This window comes from Mytilus californianus, unplaced genomic scaffold, assembly GCF_021869535.1.
Source record: "Mytilus californianus isolate M0D057914Y unplaced genomic scaffold, xbMytCali1.0.p SCAF_5, whole genome shotgun sequence".
Classification (NCBI taxonomy): domain Eukaryota; kingdom Metazoa; phylum Mollusca; class Bivalvia; order Mytilida; family Mytilidae; genus Mytilus; species Mytilus californianus.
The window spans coordinates 100,636,663-100,652,672 of record NW_026262701.1 but is presented as its reverse complement, the minus strand read 5'-3'; the positions used below and the strand labels follow the sequence as shown (position 1 = coordinate 100,652,672).

At 31.3% G+C, this 16,010-nt stretch overlaps 1 protein-coding gene and 1 long non-coding RNA gene across 2 annotated transcripts in view; one reads left to right on the top strand and one right to left on the bottom strand.

The window, feature by feature from the left end:
• Window positions 1–16,010, top strand: part of LOC127702195 (uncharacterized) — a 305,823-nt gene that overhangs the window by 57,867 nt on the left and 231,946 nt on the right. The window lies entirely within an intron of this gene.
• LOC127702163 (uncharacterized) lies at window positions 2,366–14,018 on the bottom strand. Its single transcript, XM_052206269.1, has 5 exons — window positions 13,750–14,018; window positions 8,914–9,470; window positions 7,975–8,008; window positions 7,388–7,426; window positions 2,366–2,567 (listed from the first exon to the last, which is right to left on the bottom strand). The coding sequence occupies exons 1-5, from the start codon at window positions 13,964–13,966 to the stop codon at window positions 2,563–2,565; spliced, it is 852 nt and encodes a 283-aa protein (XP_052062229.1). The 5' UTR covers window positions 13,967–14,018; the 3' UTR covers window positions 2,366–2,562.

The following is a 16,010-nucleotide window of genomic DNA, read 5'->3' as shown; positions in this document are numbered from 1 at the left end:
GACCTTGACCTCATTTTCATAGTTCATTGGTCACAATGAGAAGTTTTCATGTTTTTTTTAGTTTATCAGATACTATACGCAACAGGTCAACTATATTTGGTGTGTGGAATGATTGATAGGTGTACATAGATATAAGAAGATGTGGTATGAGTGCCAATGAGACAACTCTCCATCCAAGTCAAAATTTATAAAAGTGAACCATTATAGGTCAAAGTACGGTCTTCAACACGGAGCCTTGGCTCACACCGAACAGCAAGCTATAAACATGTCTGTCTGGCATGGTTCACCTGGCCGTGACTCATTTTCATTGATCGTTGATCATGTTAATTTTATATAATACTTGTAGTAAAACCTTTATATTACAGACTTTTAACATAAATTCAAACATAAGTAATACCATTTCATTGATCATTGGACAATGTTTAGTTTTTGTGGTTTGTTCTATTTCTCAGATAATATAAGTAATATAACCACTATATTTAGTGTATGGAATGATTGAAAGGTGTTCATGTCCGACTGGTAGGTTTCATCTGATCTTGACCTTATTTTCAAGGTTCGTTTGACAATGATTAGTTTTTGTGTCTTGGTCTATTTCTCAGATACTTAAGCAATATGGCCACTATATTTTGTGAGTGGAATAATTGTAAGGTGTACATGTCTATCTGGCATGGTACATTTAAACTTGGCCTCATTTTCATGGTTTAGTGGTCATTTGAACTTTTACTGGTTTTGTCAACTATATTTGGTGGATGGAATAATAATAAGGTGTACATGTCTGTCTGGCATGGTTCATCTGACCTTGACCTCATTTTCATAGTTCATTGGTCAATGATAAGTTTTCGTGGTTTTGTGAGTTTTACCAGATACTAAATATATTTGGTGTGTGGAAATATTGTAAGGTGTACATGTCTGTTTGGCATGGTTCACCTAGCTGACAATGACTTATTTTCATGGATCATTGATCATGTTATTTTCATGTGATACTTGTAGTAAAACCTTTATATAACAAACTTTCAACATAAATTCAGTCATATTATAAAGTAAAGCAGGTAAGACAGTTCAGTGTGTGCACTCTTGTTTGTATATTAAGGATTTGTATATTAATAATTTAGCTATGATTGGATTAAAAACACAGGGACTAGAGGCAATCTTTAATTTTGATCTGACAATTTTCAAAAATATTCTTCTATGAAACAAGGCCAAATAATTATTACAAGATTGCAATAACTCTCATAATGAGTTGTCTGAAATTTTTTGACAAAATGGACAGTAGATAGATCACGACATTCTAATAATTTCTGCGGGTGGTATCATTAGACAGATTTCTATTAGCTAGATATCTAATTGATGATTGTGGTCAAAATTGGTTCCAATTGGCCCAGTAATTTCAGAGGAGAAGAATTTTGTTAACAGACAACAGACGCCAAGTGAAGGCAAAAGCTCAACATGCTTTGGGCTAGGTGTGCTAATGAAATTTATTTTGTCTGAACTTCATGTGGTAGTGTGCTAGGGTTCTGCAAGCAGAAGATTCATTCTAAGAATCTGATATCTTGCTTAGGGCTATCTACAGACTGTTTGTGCCTGCAGGATAAATGTCTGATCTGATTTTAGGAATTTCTTTTTCCTTGCACTCTGCACATAAAGCATAGAGCAACAATTCTTTTTAAGGTGTTATTTTTGATATGTTGCAAGGCGTAAATAGAATTAAACTCAAGATTCAATATATTTTATCAGTTACTCCCTGGAGACAGCTTGATATAAATTAACTGGCATAAATTCTCCTGTAAATTGTGCACCTACTATTTTAATATTTGATTTGATTGACTTTGGGATTTCCCATACCAAAACAAACCAATTATTAACAAACAAACATAATCTACCGTTTCTGTGTTAATATAAAGATTGAATACTGTAGTGTAAATTTAGAAATTATTGTGAGGTTTTTATTATTGCAAATAATACAACTGGGTGAATATAGTAATAATAAGCACTTGCATTCAGATATCTACTATCATAGATGGGGCATAAAAATGTACTGAAATGTTCCTGGGCTGTATAACTGAGGAATTAAATTGTGCGTCACAATATGTCAATGTGGTACAAAAGCCAAAATATGGTAAAAGTCCCATAACTCTCATAAATATGGTCAAATCAAAATAATGTATAATGTGGTTAACTACACATCCTACCAAGTATGAGAGCTTTCTGTTGAATGGTCTCAGAGGAGTTGCATTCATAAAGTGACACTATAAGAATAGTCAAAGACCCATTACTCTGGTAAACATGGTCCAATAAAACTGATGGTATAAAATGCTTTTATCAGTTTAATTATTATTCTCATACTTCACAATAAAGACATTTAAAAGCAAGTGGTTTATTTTTTATTATACTGCAAATAAAATGTCCACCATTTACCTATATACACATTTAAAATTCTCTAAATAAACAGTTCATCTTCATCACTTCATCAAATTCCGTATCCTCTAACAAACCTGTTCAGTTTTCTCACAGTATATGTTTATACTGAACAGGGGCTGAGTTTCCTGTTTTAAAATCCCTTATTTACTCTGAAAAAAATAAGATTTTTCTCTGTGATTATGTGATATAAGTTTTAAAGATATTCAAAAGACATTTTTGTGCATTGAAATGTCAGACTACCAACAAAAATTGATTTGTTAATATATATGTAAATAAGATAAAGGGACCTAAAGAGATTTTTACCATCTGACATAATTTTTTTGACATTGAGTGCTGTTTTGAAATTTTAACTTTTAGATTAAATATGGGATTTTGCATCACTTTTCTGACAAAATTCTTCTTGTTATTTCTTTAGGTGAGAGCAACCTCATATTGGAGGTTATTATGCCACTTATTGTCATAGCATACAAGTATATTTGAGTACATGAAACAACATGTATTGGAGTTCAGCTGGTGCCTCACCAATACATTTTTTCCCATATATATTAAAGCTTACTCCCCCTAAGTCACTACAAAACTAATATTATTACTCATGTATATTATTTAACTTGTCTTTTTTTTGTAAAGAATAAAGAAATAACTAATATAAAACATATTTTTGAAATGCCATTTCACCAGAAAATAAAAAATCCTTTTATTTTGTTTTGCCAAAACAATTTCTGTGAATTCTGTTACTCCTTGGAAATATTAACATGCCATGTATATATAAACCTTTCAGTGTGCACAATACATTTCAGGTTTGGTACCTCATAGTTTTTCAGGATTAAAAAGCACAAAAAAAAATGTTCAACAGTACATAAAATTTCCCTCTTCAGGTGGGATAGTTTGCCATGTTCCTAACTAGAAGAAAATCCATGGTATGGCAACAGATATATATAACTTTAACAGTTTTAAAATTACAAGGGTCTAAAAGAGCCATACATTTTTTGTAACTGACACTTTTATTCAATGGACAGAAATAAATTGCTGGTACTGAGTATAGCATATACCAGTAATGGTTGTCAAATTTTAGTCAGGAGAAAAATTTGATTAAAATCAGCCGGTCAATGCAAATATAATGAACATTGAATACTGTATTCAAAGTCTTAGGGATAGAGTACCTTTTAAAAAGAGTACAATACCATTTGAGCCTAAGGCCGCAATTTAAATAAAATGCTCCGCTGGGCGCAGCTTGATACGACCGCAGAGGTCGAACCCTGAACAGTTGGGGCAAGTATGGACACAACATTCAAGCTTGATACAGCTCTGAATTTGGATTGTGATTAAATATTTGACACAGCATAGGTTTCTGACACAGAATGAATGTGGTCTAAGAACTTAATTTTTTTTAATTTACCTATTATGGTCCAATATCCAAAATCTAAATACATGGTTAGATTCAGCATATCAAAGAATCCAAAGAATTCAATTTTTGATGAAATCAAACAAAGTTTAATTTTGGACCCTTTTGACCTCAATGTGGACCAATTTGATAACGGGGCCCAAAAATCAAAATACATGGTTAGATTCAGCATATCAAAGAACCCCATATATTCAATTTTTGTTGAAATCAAACAAAGTTAAATTTTGGACCCCAACTTGTACCAACTTGAAAACTGGACCCATAATCAAAAATCTAAACACATGTTTAGATTCAGCATATCAAAGAACCCCAAGAATTCAATTTTTGTTAAAATCAAACTAAGTTTAATTTTAGACCCTTTGGACCTTAATGTAGACCAATTTAAAAAACAGGACCCAAAACTAAAAATCAAAATACACGGTTAGATTTGGCATATCAAAGAACCCCAATAATTCAATTTTTGATGAAATAAAACAAAGTTTAATTTTGGACCCTTTTGACCTCAATATGAACCAATTTGATAGTGGGGCCCACAAATAAAAAATCTAAATACATGGTTAGATTCAGCATATCAAAGAACCCCATATATTCAATTTTTGTTGAAATCAAACAAAGTTTAATTTTGATCCCCAATTTGGACCAATTTGAAAACTGGGCCTAAAATCAAAAATCTAAATACATGTTTAGATTTAGCATATCAAAGAACCCCATCTATTCAATTTTTGTTAAAATCAAACTAAGTTTAATTTTGGACCCTTTGGACCTCAATGTGGACCAATTTGATAACGGGGCCCAAAAATTCAAAATTCATGGTTAGATTCAGCATATCAAAGAACCCCATATATTCAATTTTTGTTGAATTCAAACAAAGTTTAATTTTGGACCCCAATTTGGACCAACCTGAAAACTTGGCCCATAATCAAAAATCTGAACACATGTTTAGATTCAGCATATCAAAGAACCCAAGAATTCAATTTTTGTTAAAATCAAACTAAGTTTAATTTTGGACCCTTTGGACCTTAATGTAGACCAATTTAAAAAACGAGACCCAAAATTAAAAATTTAAATAACGGTTAGATTTGGCATATCAAAGAACCCCAATAATTCAATTTTTGATGAAATAAAACAAAGTTTAATTTTGGACCTTTTTGACCTCAATATGAACCAATTTGATAGCGGGGCCCACAAATAAAAAATCTAAATACATGGTTAGATTCAGCATATCAAAGAACCCCATATATTCAATTTTTGTTGAAATCAAACAAAGTTTAATTTTGGACCCCCATTTGGACCAACTTGAAAACTGGGCCCGAAATAAAAAATCTAAATACATGTTTAGATTCAGCATATCAAAGAACCCCATATATTCAATTTTTGTTAAAATCAAACTAAGTTTAATTTTGGACCCTTTGGACCTTAATGTAGACCAATTTGAAAACTGGACCCAAAATTAAAAATCTAAATACACGGTTAGATTTGGCATATCAAAGAACCCCAATAATTCAATTTTTTATGAAATAAAACAAAGTTTAATTTTGCAACCATAATTACTCATTTAAATTTACCATAGTGCTTACTTAATTTATTTTATAATAGAATTTAAAATATGGTGTCAAATCTTTCATATGGATTTTTTTGTAAAAAAAAAAAAGATGCAACATTTGCAGATATTTTTACTGGTCTTCCTTTATAAATATGCATTTCTTTAAACATAATTTAAAAGCAGTGTAAGGGAAGTATTCAAAGCGTTGTATGTGGATTACCTCCTTTACACTGTTTTAAATTGTCTTAATTGTTCATTAACAATTACTTTATACATAGTTTAAAAGCAGTGTAAGGGAGGTAATTCAAATGATGTATTTGATTTATCTCCCTTACACTGCTTTAAATTATGTTTTGTACTAAAGTATTTGTCCATATAAAAATGCTTGTTTTTTGCCCCTTTTATGGCCCCTAATTCCTAAAATTTTGAGGCAATTACCCCCAAAATCAATCCCAGCATTCCCTTTGTGATATGGAACCTTGTGGTACAATGTCAGAGAGATCCATACACTAACACACAAGTTATGTCTGGAAGTTACAAAAATGCTTATTTTTGGCCCCTTTTTGGCCCCTAATTCCTTAACTGTTGGTACCATAACCCCCAAAATCAATCCCAACCTTCCTTTTGTGGTATTGAACCTTATATTAAAATTTCATAGAGATCCATTCACTTAAACTAAAGTTAGAGTGCGAAAACCAGTGTGTCTTCGGACGACGACGATGCCAACGTCATACCAATATACGATTGCAAAAATTTTTTTGCGGTCATATAAAAATCTTTTTTCCCCACACCCGACCCGATTTTTTGCCGGTAGGTCGGTAGGTAGGTTTTTTTTTTGGGAAAATGTATTGTCAGACATATAGAAACCTAGCTGTAGGACTGTAGCTCTTAGGTACCAACGAAATTTCTTTATCTTCGAGTACCATAGGGAAATAGAGCTACGGATTTCCTTTGTTTATACTTTCAGTATGCGACAAAGGTTCAGGTCGCAGTTATTTGCAAGAATTTCATTATTTTCCATCTTTACATAGCTCGTACCTATCTATGTTTGAATATTCATATCCTTGACACATCCTTTTTGAATTAAAGTATACCGGTATTTAATGATAATTACTAATGGAAATACTATTATAAAGTATACTTCACAGTAATTTTGTGTTTATAAGTGTTCCGAAGAAATAAAATCACACGATTCTTCTATCCAGTTTATCGTAAACAAACCAACACGTGTTATCTTTTCATGGAACTTTAATGACATCACGATGAAATTCAATATGGCTGAACGAACTAGGCAGAAAAATAAACAAACAGAAATAATTAGATGATTGAGTCCAGATTATGAATATTCAAACATAGATAGGTACAATTGCAGGCCAATACACATTAAGTGAGATGTCAAATCCGGATAGCTATTTCCGGAAATCAGAGATCAGACGAAAAAAACATTTTGTTTTAGAAAAGACCCAAAAATATTTTGAGTCAGCAACCTTTTTTCCAGTCGGTCGGGGTGTGGGGAACCTAGTTTTAATTTTGGCCTAATACTGTATATTAAAGAATCCTCAGTTGGTATTGATTTATATTTGTTCAACAATTCAGCATAGATAGTTCCAGTCACATATGTATAATGTTACACTCAGCATAGCTCTGTATTTGATAATACTTCCATTAAAACTAAGGGAATCACATGAACTCAAAGTGGAACAAGAGCTGGTGCAACAACAGGGTAAGCGTCACTCTCCTGCTTTGCATGAATCATTTGCCATGTAAATGTAAAACTAGTACACTCTTGTCATCTTTATTTTATCAAATAATATGGCTTAATTCAAATTTCAAAAATATTATTGGCATAATACGGTGTGTTCTCCAAAACTATTCAATCTCCTTCAGATAAGGTCATGAAATATAAATTTTGAGAGTGGATGAAGATTGTTATGTTCTCTTTGAAAATTATTATAAAAGCAGTGCAATAATTGTTCAAGAGGATAATAATACATAATGTATTAATAAGTAATATGTTAACTTACGATCCATGCTTTCTTCGGCTGACTGATAGTCCATTGATGCTGGAAAATAAAAAGTGTTTCAAAAAGACTTAACGTGTTTCAGATTTCTTTAGTAGTTCTTTGCCATCAAATTGTTTTTCTATGGATGTCAGAATTTAATATATGTATAGTTTTACATCACAATTAAGGTAATGAACATTGGACTTTTGTGTATGTGGGGGAGTGTGGTTCCTGTATGGTGTTGAAAATGTAGTTTGTTTTTGATGAAGTTTTGATAAACAATTGTTTGTTGCATAGAGAACAAATCTGATGCTCCTCATAAAAGATAAATTTTTGGTGCCTAAATGATGCATTAAATACAAAACTAAAAGAGATAATTTTTAAGCTTGAAGAGTTTACTAAAAGTTTTAGAATGAACATTGAGTAAGACCAATAATTTCCAGAGAGATGTTGTTCTATAAAAATGTTCAACACTTTAGCCTTACGTCATGTTAATGTGAGCAAATAGCATATCCATGTTGTTTTTTAAAATGTTACTATCATGACAATTCTGGAATGCTACAGTAAATTGATCATTCTGTTTGTTGAATAAGTGCAAGTGTACTTACATGGTTCACCCATCATCTCATTATACTGTCTAACCTAAAACAAGAAACAAGACTTAAAAAATATGAACAATATAATAATCAATTATTTACAACCTTGCAAGTTCAATTAATATTCTATCAAAAATGATAATTTGATATTCAACAATATCTTGCAATAACTCCTTTAAATATTGTATGTTAACACTTTTCCAAAGACTCTTTATCATATTTAACTTTTTGCAGCGATAGTGTATGAGTATATTGTGGTGATTTCTGCAAGGAATATTATATGTCTATGCACTGTGCAGTAAGTTATAATATTCACTAGAAATGTCAAAAGTTTGTACTCAAGAACTTTATGTCAACCAAAGGGATACTCAAGTGTTCATTTTGAATAAATAAATACACGAAAAATGGATGCATTTAAGGAATGACTGTAATATTTTTTCTGTCTATGAAGAAATAACATCAAAAATGTGGTGCTCACTGTGCACCACATTTTTTATGTTATTTCGAATAGACAGAAAAAATATTACAGTCATTTCTTATAATTTAATCTAAATTCCATTTTAAACCTGAGTAAACCATGAAAAAACGTTGATGACGTCACGGTCACATGACAAAATTATGTCTATGAACTGATAAACAAAACAACGTCAGCCAATCAGAAGACACCTTACATCCAAAATTAAATTATTATATTATGAACACTGTAAAAGCAAATACATCAAGAACTTTATAATAGTCAAACATTTTTATGAGTTTTTTTATCAAAACATCATATATCAACACATAGCTGATAGTGTTATTATAGTACATGTATAGCTATTGCACTAATATTTAAGATTGAATATTTGCCACTGGATGTTAAGCAACCAAAAAATCCTCTTCAATTTTTAAGATTATCATAAAGAGTTGAATATTTTATTTAAATTAAACAAGTTGAATTAATTAACTTACTGATTCTTCATGCTGTCGTCTCGCCTGATTGACCAGGGCTTCTCTCTGTAAAAGTCTATCCTTTATTTCCTGTAAGTCTTCTTTTGTAGCTTCTATCTCAATCTTTACATGACCCTCTTCTTTTCCCATTGTTATCTTACTTCCTTGTTTTTCTTTCAGAAGTCGCCTTATATGGATTCCCTTCTTTCCTATGAAATTCCCTACATCTTCTGGCCTTAAAGATTTTAAGTGCATATCTAATTTCTCCAATGGTACAGCAGGAGTCATGGGCTCTTCTTTAACACCTTCTTTGGCCTCCTCTTTTTTAGGAGGTTCTGGGGGTGGATTTAATAAGGACGTATCTTTATCTTTATCAAACTTGTAGAAAACATATAGAAACCTATTAGCACTGTTAAGTCTACTTGAAAATTGTCCACGTTCCTTCAAAACATGTAATATATTTTTTAGATGTCCATATTCATCTTTTGTTTTGTCAAAGTTTGTTTCAATATAATTGTCAAAATATTTATAACATTCATCTGCTACTTCATCAGTTATTAGTTCTGCCCACCTTGTATCTAAAATTGATCAATAATAAAATAAACTGCAGTTAAATCTGTCTAAACTGACAATATGCAAGATGGAAACCTCTGTAAGTTAACCAATCTTTTTTACAAAAACTCTGCCTAATCAGAACAAATTCATCAGTCTCGCAGAGGGGTTGAGTTTAAGTTTAAGTTTAACTGTATGTAAAAGGTGTGGTAGTCTGAGATTAATCTGCTGTGTGATGGCTGGTAAGGGGTCAATGAGATACAAAATGTAACATACAGCTTTTTATACTGAACACGGAAAGTGTCAACCTAGGCTTTGAGCAGCATTTTACCGTTTCTTAATTGTAAACATTGTATTCTAAAGAACATAAAACAATTTCATTCCAAAAACATATTTTTCAACAAAAATCAAATATGTGAAGACTGTTTTTAAAGAAATTTAAGGATTGCTGTACTTTAGTAATTTAATGAGATTGACATATTTCAGTGCCTATATCAAATATAAATGTTGTGAAATTTGTTAATGATGCCCTGCCAGGGAGAAAAAAAACTCTATTTTCACCATTAAATTTTCACTTTAAGCTGCTGAGTTGTTGTATTGTAGAACTTTCTAGACTACTTATATTCAAGTACACTACCAAAAATGGTGTCAGATACAGGAGAAAACTATATGCATGTAAAAGACAGACTGTTGACCATTACAAGTCTTTTTATTTATTCCATAAATTTTGTGTCCTCGTTCTTGCTGGTCCTACCATCATCTACAGATGCATTTCATGTTTGAGAAAGTTATAAACTTTGCTTGATCTTGATGTGCATGACTCAGACATGGGGTCAATTACTTTTGAAAGTAATTAATTACATTCAATTACAATTACAAAATCTTCAATTGAAGTACACATTACATTTGACTTTTTTTGACAATGTAATTAATTACTTTCCAATTACTTGGCAAATGTAATTAATTACTTCAATTACTTTTGAAAGGAAAATTTATAACATGCATTTATTCTATCATATGTACATAATTATCATACATTGCTTTATAGTAATAACAAATGAGATCTACAGTGACTATTTTCAAATTCAGCCAGTATCAAAGAAGAGTAAAAATTCAATATCTGGTGTGTTATGGGAATAAAGAAAAAACAAACATAAATCTGAAGTGCACATAATACTTTTTCTATCAGGAATCGTTAGGACTAGATGTCTGGTTTGATTTAATGCGCAAAATGATAAAAAGCCTTATTCAATATTTGCAAAATATTAAATTTTGTTTAATTACCTATTGAAATTTTATGTTTTAATGTATTTCATTGAAAATGATACAAGAAGAGAGCCCTATAGATAAAATTTTATTTTTTTAATTTGATCACAACTTATTAAAATTATTTTTCCTAAAGAAATGATTTAGAAAGTCTGGCTTTTTAAAAAATATAATGTAGTTTTAATCACAATTAATTAACTTTTAAAAAATCATGTACCTAGGGGTATATTTATCCCTCTCTAATTGGCTTAACACCTGTTTAACATGCAAACATAACTGTTGTAAAAACACTCATTATATAGTTTATGATAAAACAAATAGCCAGAGGTCATATTTATTGATTGACTTATGACCTTTCAAATTGATTATGTTAAATCAATGTCTAACAATATCCATCTGAATATACATGTAGGTAACAAGCTTATTAAGGTATAAGACGGTGACTTACTAATGGTTTCTTTTAAATACAAATTATGGCATGTTTCTACAATATTTTTTTTCTTTTTAATTTTTTGTTCATTTATTACAAAAAAAAAGAATCTTCCATGGTTGTGTAGAAGGTATACTGTGTAGGCTTTGATTTGTCAGCTAACTACATTTGCTAAGGTCATGGCTTTTCATAATTTTTTGAGAAAACACAAGATTCAATCTTTCTGATCCCAAATTTCAAATGTAATTGAGTTGTAATTGAAAAGTAATTGTCAATTACAGACAATTTTGGCTTTGTAATTCATTACTTTCAATTACTTGTAATTGAAAAAATGCTCAATTACACATTACATTCAATTACTTGAGAAATTGTAATTAATTACAGCCAATTACAATTACATATGGCCTCCAAGTGCAATGAAATAATAAACTGTACAATTTTAAATTACTTAACCATGTGGACATGTTTTGGAAACTTTGATATAAATTATAAGAAAAATGTCCCCTAAATACTGAAATTCAGCTCGAAAAAGTTTGTACGCATTATGACCTGAGATTTCATTCTTCTATGCAGGTCATCACCTGCATTAATTTTCATTGTCATAGGTTGACAGGTATGACAGATTTATCGTTCATCTCAAAGGGGTTAAAGATGCCTAGGTGAGGAAAGGTTCTATATTAGGAACACTTGTTGTGGAATAAATACATATTGTAATTGTAAAGGAAAAAAAATGGCATATTTTGTAAGACTTCAACAATGTAATTTTATTTTACAATATACTGAGCCCTGTCTAATTTATTTGTAAGAGCGATTTTCTGGTATTGCCACCCACCAGAAAATCGCTCTGGACACAGATTTTCAAAATTTTTCATGTGCTCACTCTTTTCACGATTTCCCGAGGATTGCAAGAACAAATGAATATCTTAAAGACAAATTGATTTGTCCCGAAAACATGTGTTTACATGGTGTTATACTACTTTAAACAATACTAAAGATTATAATTTTAAGTTATTATTCGTTTTTACTCAATAAAAGTGCAATTTCACTTCAAGAAATCGATTAGTAGGTCTTGTATGCAAATTCCTTGTTGAAAACAATATGGCGGACAAAATTATTCAAAAGGTAGACAACTTAAAAAAAATAAAAGTATTAAAAGTACTGAAAGAATAGATTCTTTAAAAAACCTGAAATGATGAAAAGTTAATACAGTTATCATAACTTCTTTCGGGTATTTAAGCTTATCAAATTATTTCCTTTATTTTACATTCATATGATAAACTGATTGTTGTTATTTAATATTGTTAATGCAATTAATTATGAATCGTCAAAAGTTTAACTGAAAAAACATGTTTCCAAAATCTGAGTTATTATATTGTTTTCTTATGATATGTTTAAATGCTGTTATTACAATACAATTTTCTCGAAATATCTCCTTTTAATCTTAAGCTTGGTGTTGTTTCAATACAGAATACTAAATTTTCTCAAATTTTTTTCTTCAACAAAATATGGAAGACAATGGCTTGGTATTATTTTAGTAACATGGGCATATAAAAAGTAATTTACAATTTTGGTGCCTATTCTTTCCAAAATGTCAGAGGAAATGAAATATCCGTGTATAAAATGTACTGAAGATTGTGTCATTGACACAATTCAGTGCACTGGATGTGAGAAATGGGTCCATACCAAATGTGTACCCATGAGTGATTTATTATTAGAGAAATGGTCTGATGCTAATCTGTGTTTTCTATGTGAGAATTGTTGTTTCACCAGTAGAGAGTTCGATGGGGAGAAATCTTTGAAAAGGTAGGCAATTTTCTTGTATATAATTATAGATAATTACATTTAATGTTTCCTTTTTTTGTTATTGGTGTTGATTTGTACCCTTTTAGGCGTTTATATATATTATGTGTGTTTTCTGTTTATTTAATTTCATATTCAATATTTATTTTACCCGTAATATCACATTGGAAGGTAACATTATGCAATACCCGATTTAAACATAATATAAGTGTTGGAAGGAATCTGTGATGTATTTATTATGTCTTTATGACCTATCCTCTTAACAAAGATTAAAGACATACAAATCGATTTTCTGAAGATAACTTGTACTTTTATTGAGTATAAACCTCTAAAACGTCTTAAACCTTATAATTGTATGCTGTTACACTAATTTAAGCAGTATAACACCATGTAAAATCATGTTTTCGGGACAAATCAATTTGTCCTCGGGATATTAATTTGTTCTTGCAATCCTCAGGAAATCTTGGTACCCCTCACTCTTAAAATGTGGCAGAATAGTCAACCAGTTGACAAGGGCTGCTTACAGGAAGAAGAATACATGACTTTCCAACTAGTGCCTTTCATCAGAAAAATTTGATGTCACAAGGCAAATGTTTTTATGTAACAATGTCTTATGACGTTTTCCCAGAATGACCCTAGGTCAACCAGGAAAGTTGGAATCAAAATAATTTGGAAACTTGTCTATTCCAAGAATACTAATGTGAAATGAAAGTTGCATGCAAGGAGGAAGTGTTTTTGTCCCTGTTGTGCAGAAAGAAGAACACATGTACCTCATAATACAATATATTAATATTAACAAAAAACGTAACCTTTCGATTTTCTTGTACGTTTTTCTTGTACTTTTTCCGGCAAAAACCTGAAAATATCATCGTCTGGGCCGCATGTACAGACGGCCTCGCCTACTTTATAGAAATATTGCTTTGTGAATTTAGTCCTTAAGATGTTCATTAATTGCTGAAATCTTGCTCGCCATCTGGGACCGTGTTTCATGCACTGTGGTTCATTTAGATAATCTAATTCTGACATGTTATATTTTGGAACCCAGCAAAGATGAAAATATTGGAAATCCCCTATCCTATTAAAAGAACCAATTACGGTTCCCGTTCCGGTGGTCAACTCGAGATCGCTGCTTAAAAAACAAACTCGGCCTTTAACAAAACTCGGCCTACCATTATTTAAATATAAGAATAAAGTGAACAAACTCGGTATGATTCGTAGATTGTGTTTTCTGTTGTGGTTTTTTTACTGTTTTTTCAACATTGTTTTTGTGTTACGTAATTTTAACAACTTTTTGTACGAATTGTCGAGATAATTATAAAACTTTTCGAGAAATACATACAGAAGAAAAAATACTTGGATCCATAAGATATTGTTAAACATGTATTTATATTGAATATAGACTATTGAAATAAGAGAATTAAACATAAAGCTTTAAGTAGGGATAATGACTGCAGATGTCTTGAAAAGTTTTGTATGGATTCAGTCTCGTTTATACCAGAGACATATATACACATATGTCTCTGTTTATACTTTTATATTGGTGGTATGACATTTTTTCAGTAAACAGGTGTTTTTGGCGTGTGTATATACGTTTTTGTTTTGTTTAATTAATCCTTATTGTTCATCTTATGAAGACAAGAGAACTTTGCCATTGACAGAAAAATGGCTTGTTAAAAATTTCATTAAAGTTGTAATTGTATATATAATTCCTAATTTTGGGATTAATTATGATAAAGGGTAATTATATTTCAATGATCACATCAACCAGATGCATCGGAAAGCCTGAGTATTTTCTTTTCCAAGGAACCGAATTCATACATGACTGTGTATTGTCCCGCGAAAACTTTGCGCAGTGCTGGGCAACACAGCTATTCTTCTCAAAGCTATAATTTAAAACATGCAGCGTCCAATTTACAATTAAACTATAAACAGGCTGTGGCAGTGTGCTGACTACTTCCTTTCAGAGCCTGCTTACAGAACAGCTCTGAATCCCTCTATTGTATCGACCGAGGTGACTTAAGAATTAGATGGGAATCGATTCCAATCCCTGATGGTCTTTGGGAAGAATGACTGTCCATAGGTGTAAGTTTTTGTTCTTTCTTAATAAAGGCGGCCTATACCTCTGGTCCGGCTGTCGTTGGGGATTATATATTGTTGTCTGTCTATATCTATTAGTCCATGGTTGCTTGATCTTTAATAGCATACATAGTCTGTTGGTTTGTTTATGCTGAGGTAAGCCGAGGCAACATTTATTACGCTGGTATATAGTTTGGAGAATTACCAGCACGACAGAAAAGATCAGTGGCTCACGTACGCAACGTCAACAGTATGTACAGGCCGTACAGTTGCCTATAATTGCTTACATTAACTTCATTTGAACTTTGGTGGATACGTAGTTTTCTTATTGGCAATCATACCACGACTCCTTATTTTTTTATAATGTAGCAGTTGAAGGTGAAACATCTGGAAACACCTTTGTGAAATCAAGAGTACCACAAGAGACAGTTTTAGGCCCATTGATGTTCCTTTTGTACATAATAATATTGGAGTTGAAAGTCAAAGTGGCGCCTTTTTGCACACGATTACTTTTAATAATTGGCAATAAATTGTACTGTAATCAGTTACAAAAAGATCTGTACCAAATTGGTTGACTGGGCATCTAAATGGCAGGTGAAATTTAATGTTATGTGTTTAATAAGAATTTCCAACCATATATATAAAGCCTATAATGCGTAAATACCATATATGCATGGCCAAATTTTGAAAATTTATGCCATTCTTTCTCAAATGGACACAATTCTGTGATCTTCACCTAATTAGCTCAAGTTTATATGGCATATGTCAGATAGACACAAACTCCTTATATAAATTATTCTTACCAAGTTTTGTTGACCTGCAATGCATAGATATTTTACCAATGGAACATGAATATACCGGTAAGGTAAAAACCATAACCGACTTAAACAGGTCTCATCATTAGCAACCTCATTGTTAATGTTGGTAAACTAAGCTGATCCCTGATGTAAAAGATAATGTATTCACTATTCAGATATTTTCACTTATTAATGCT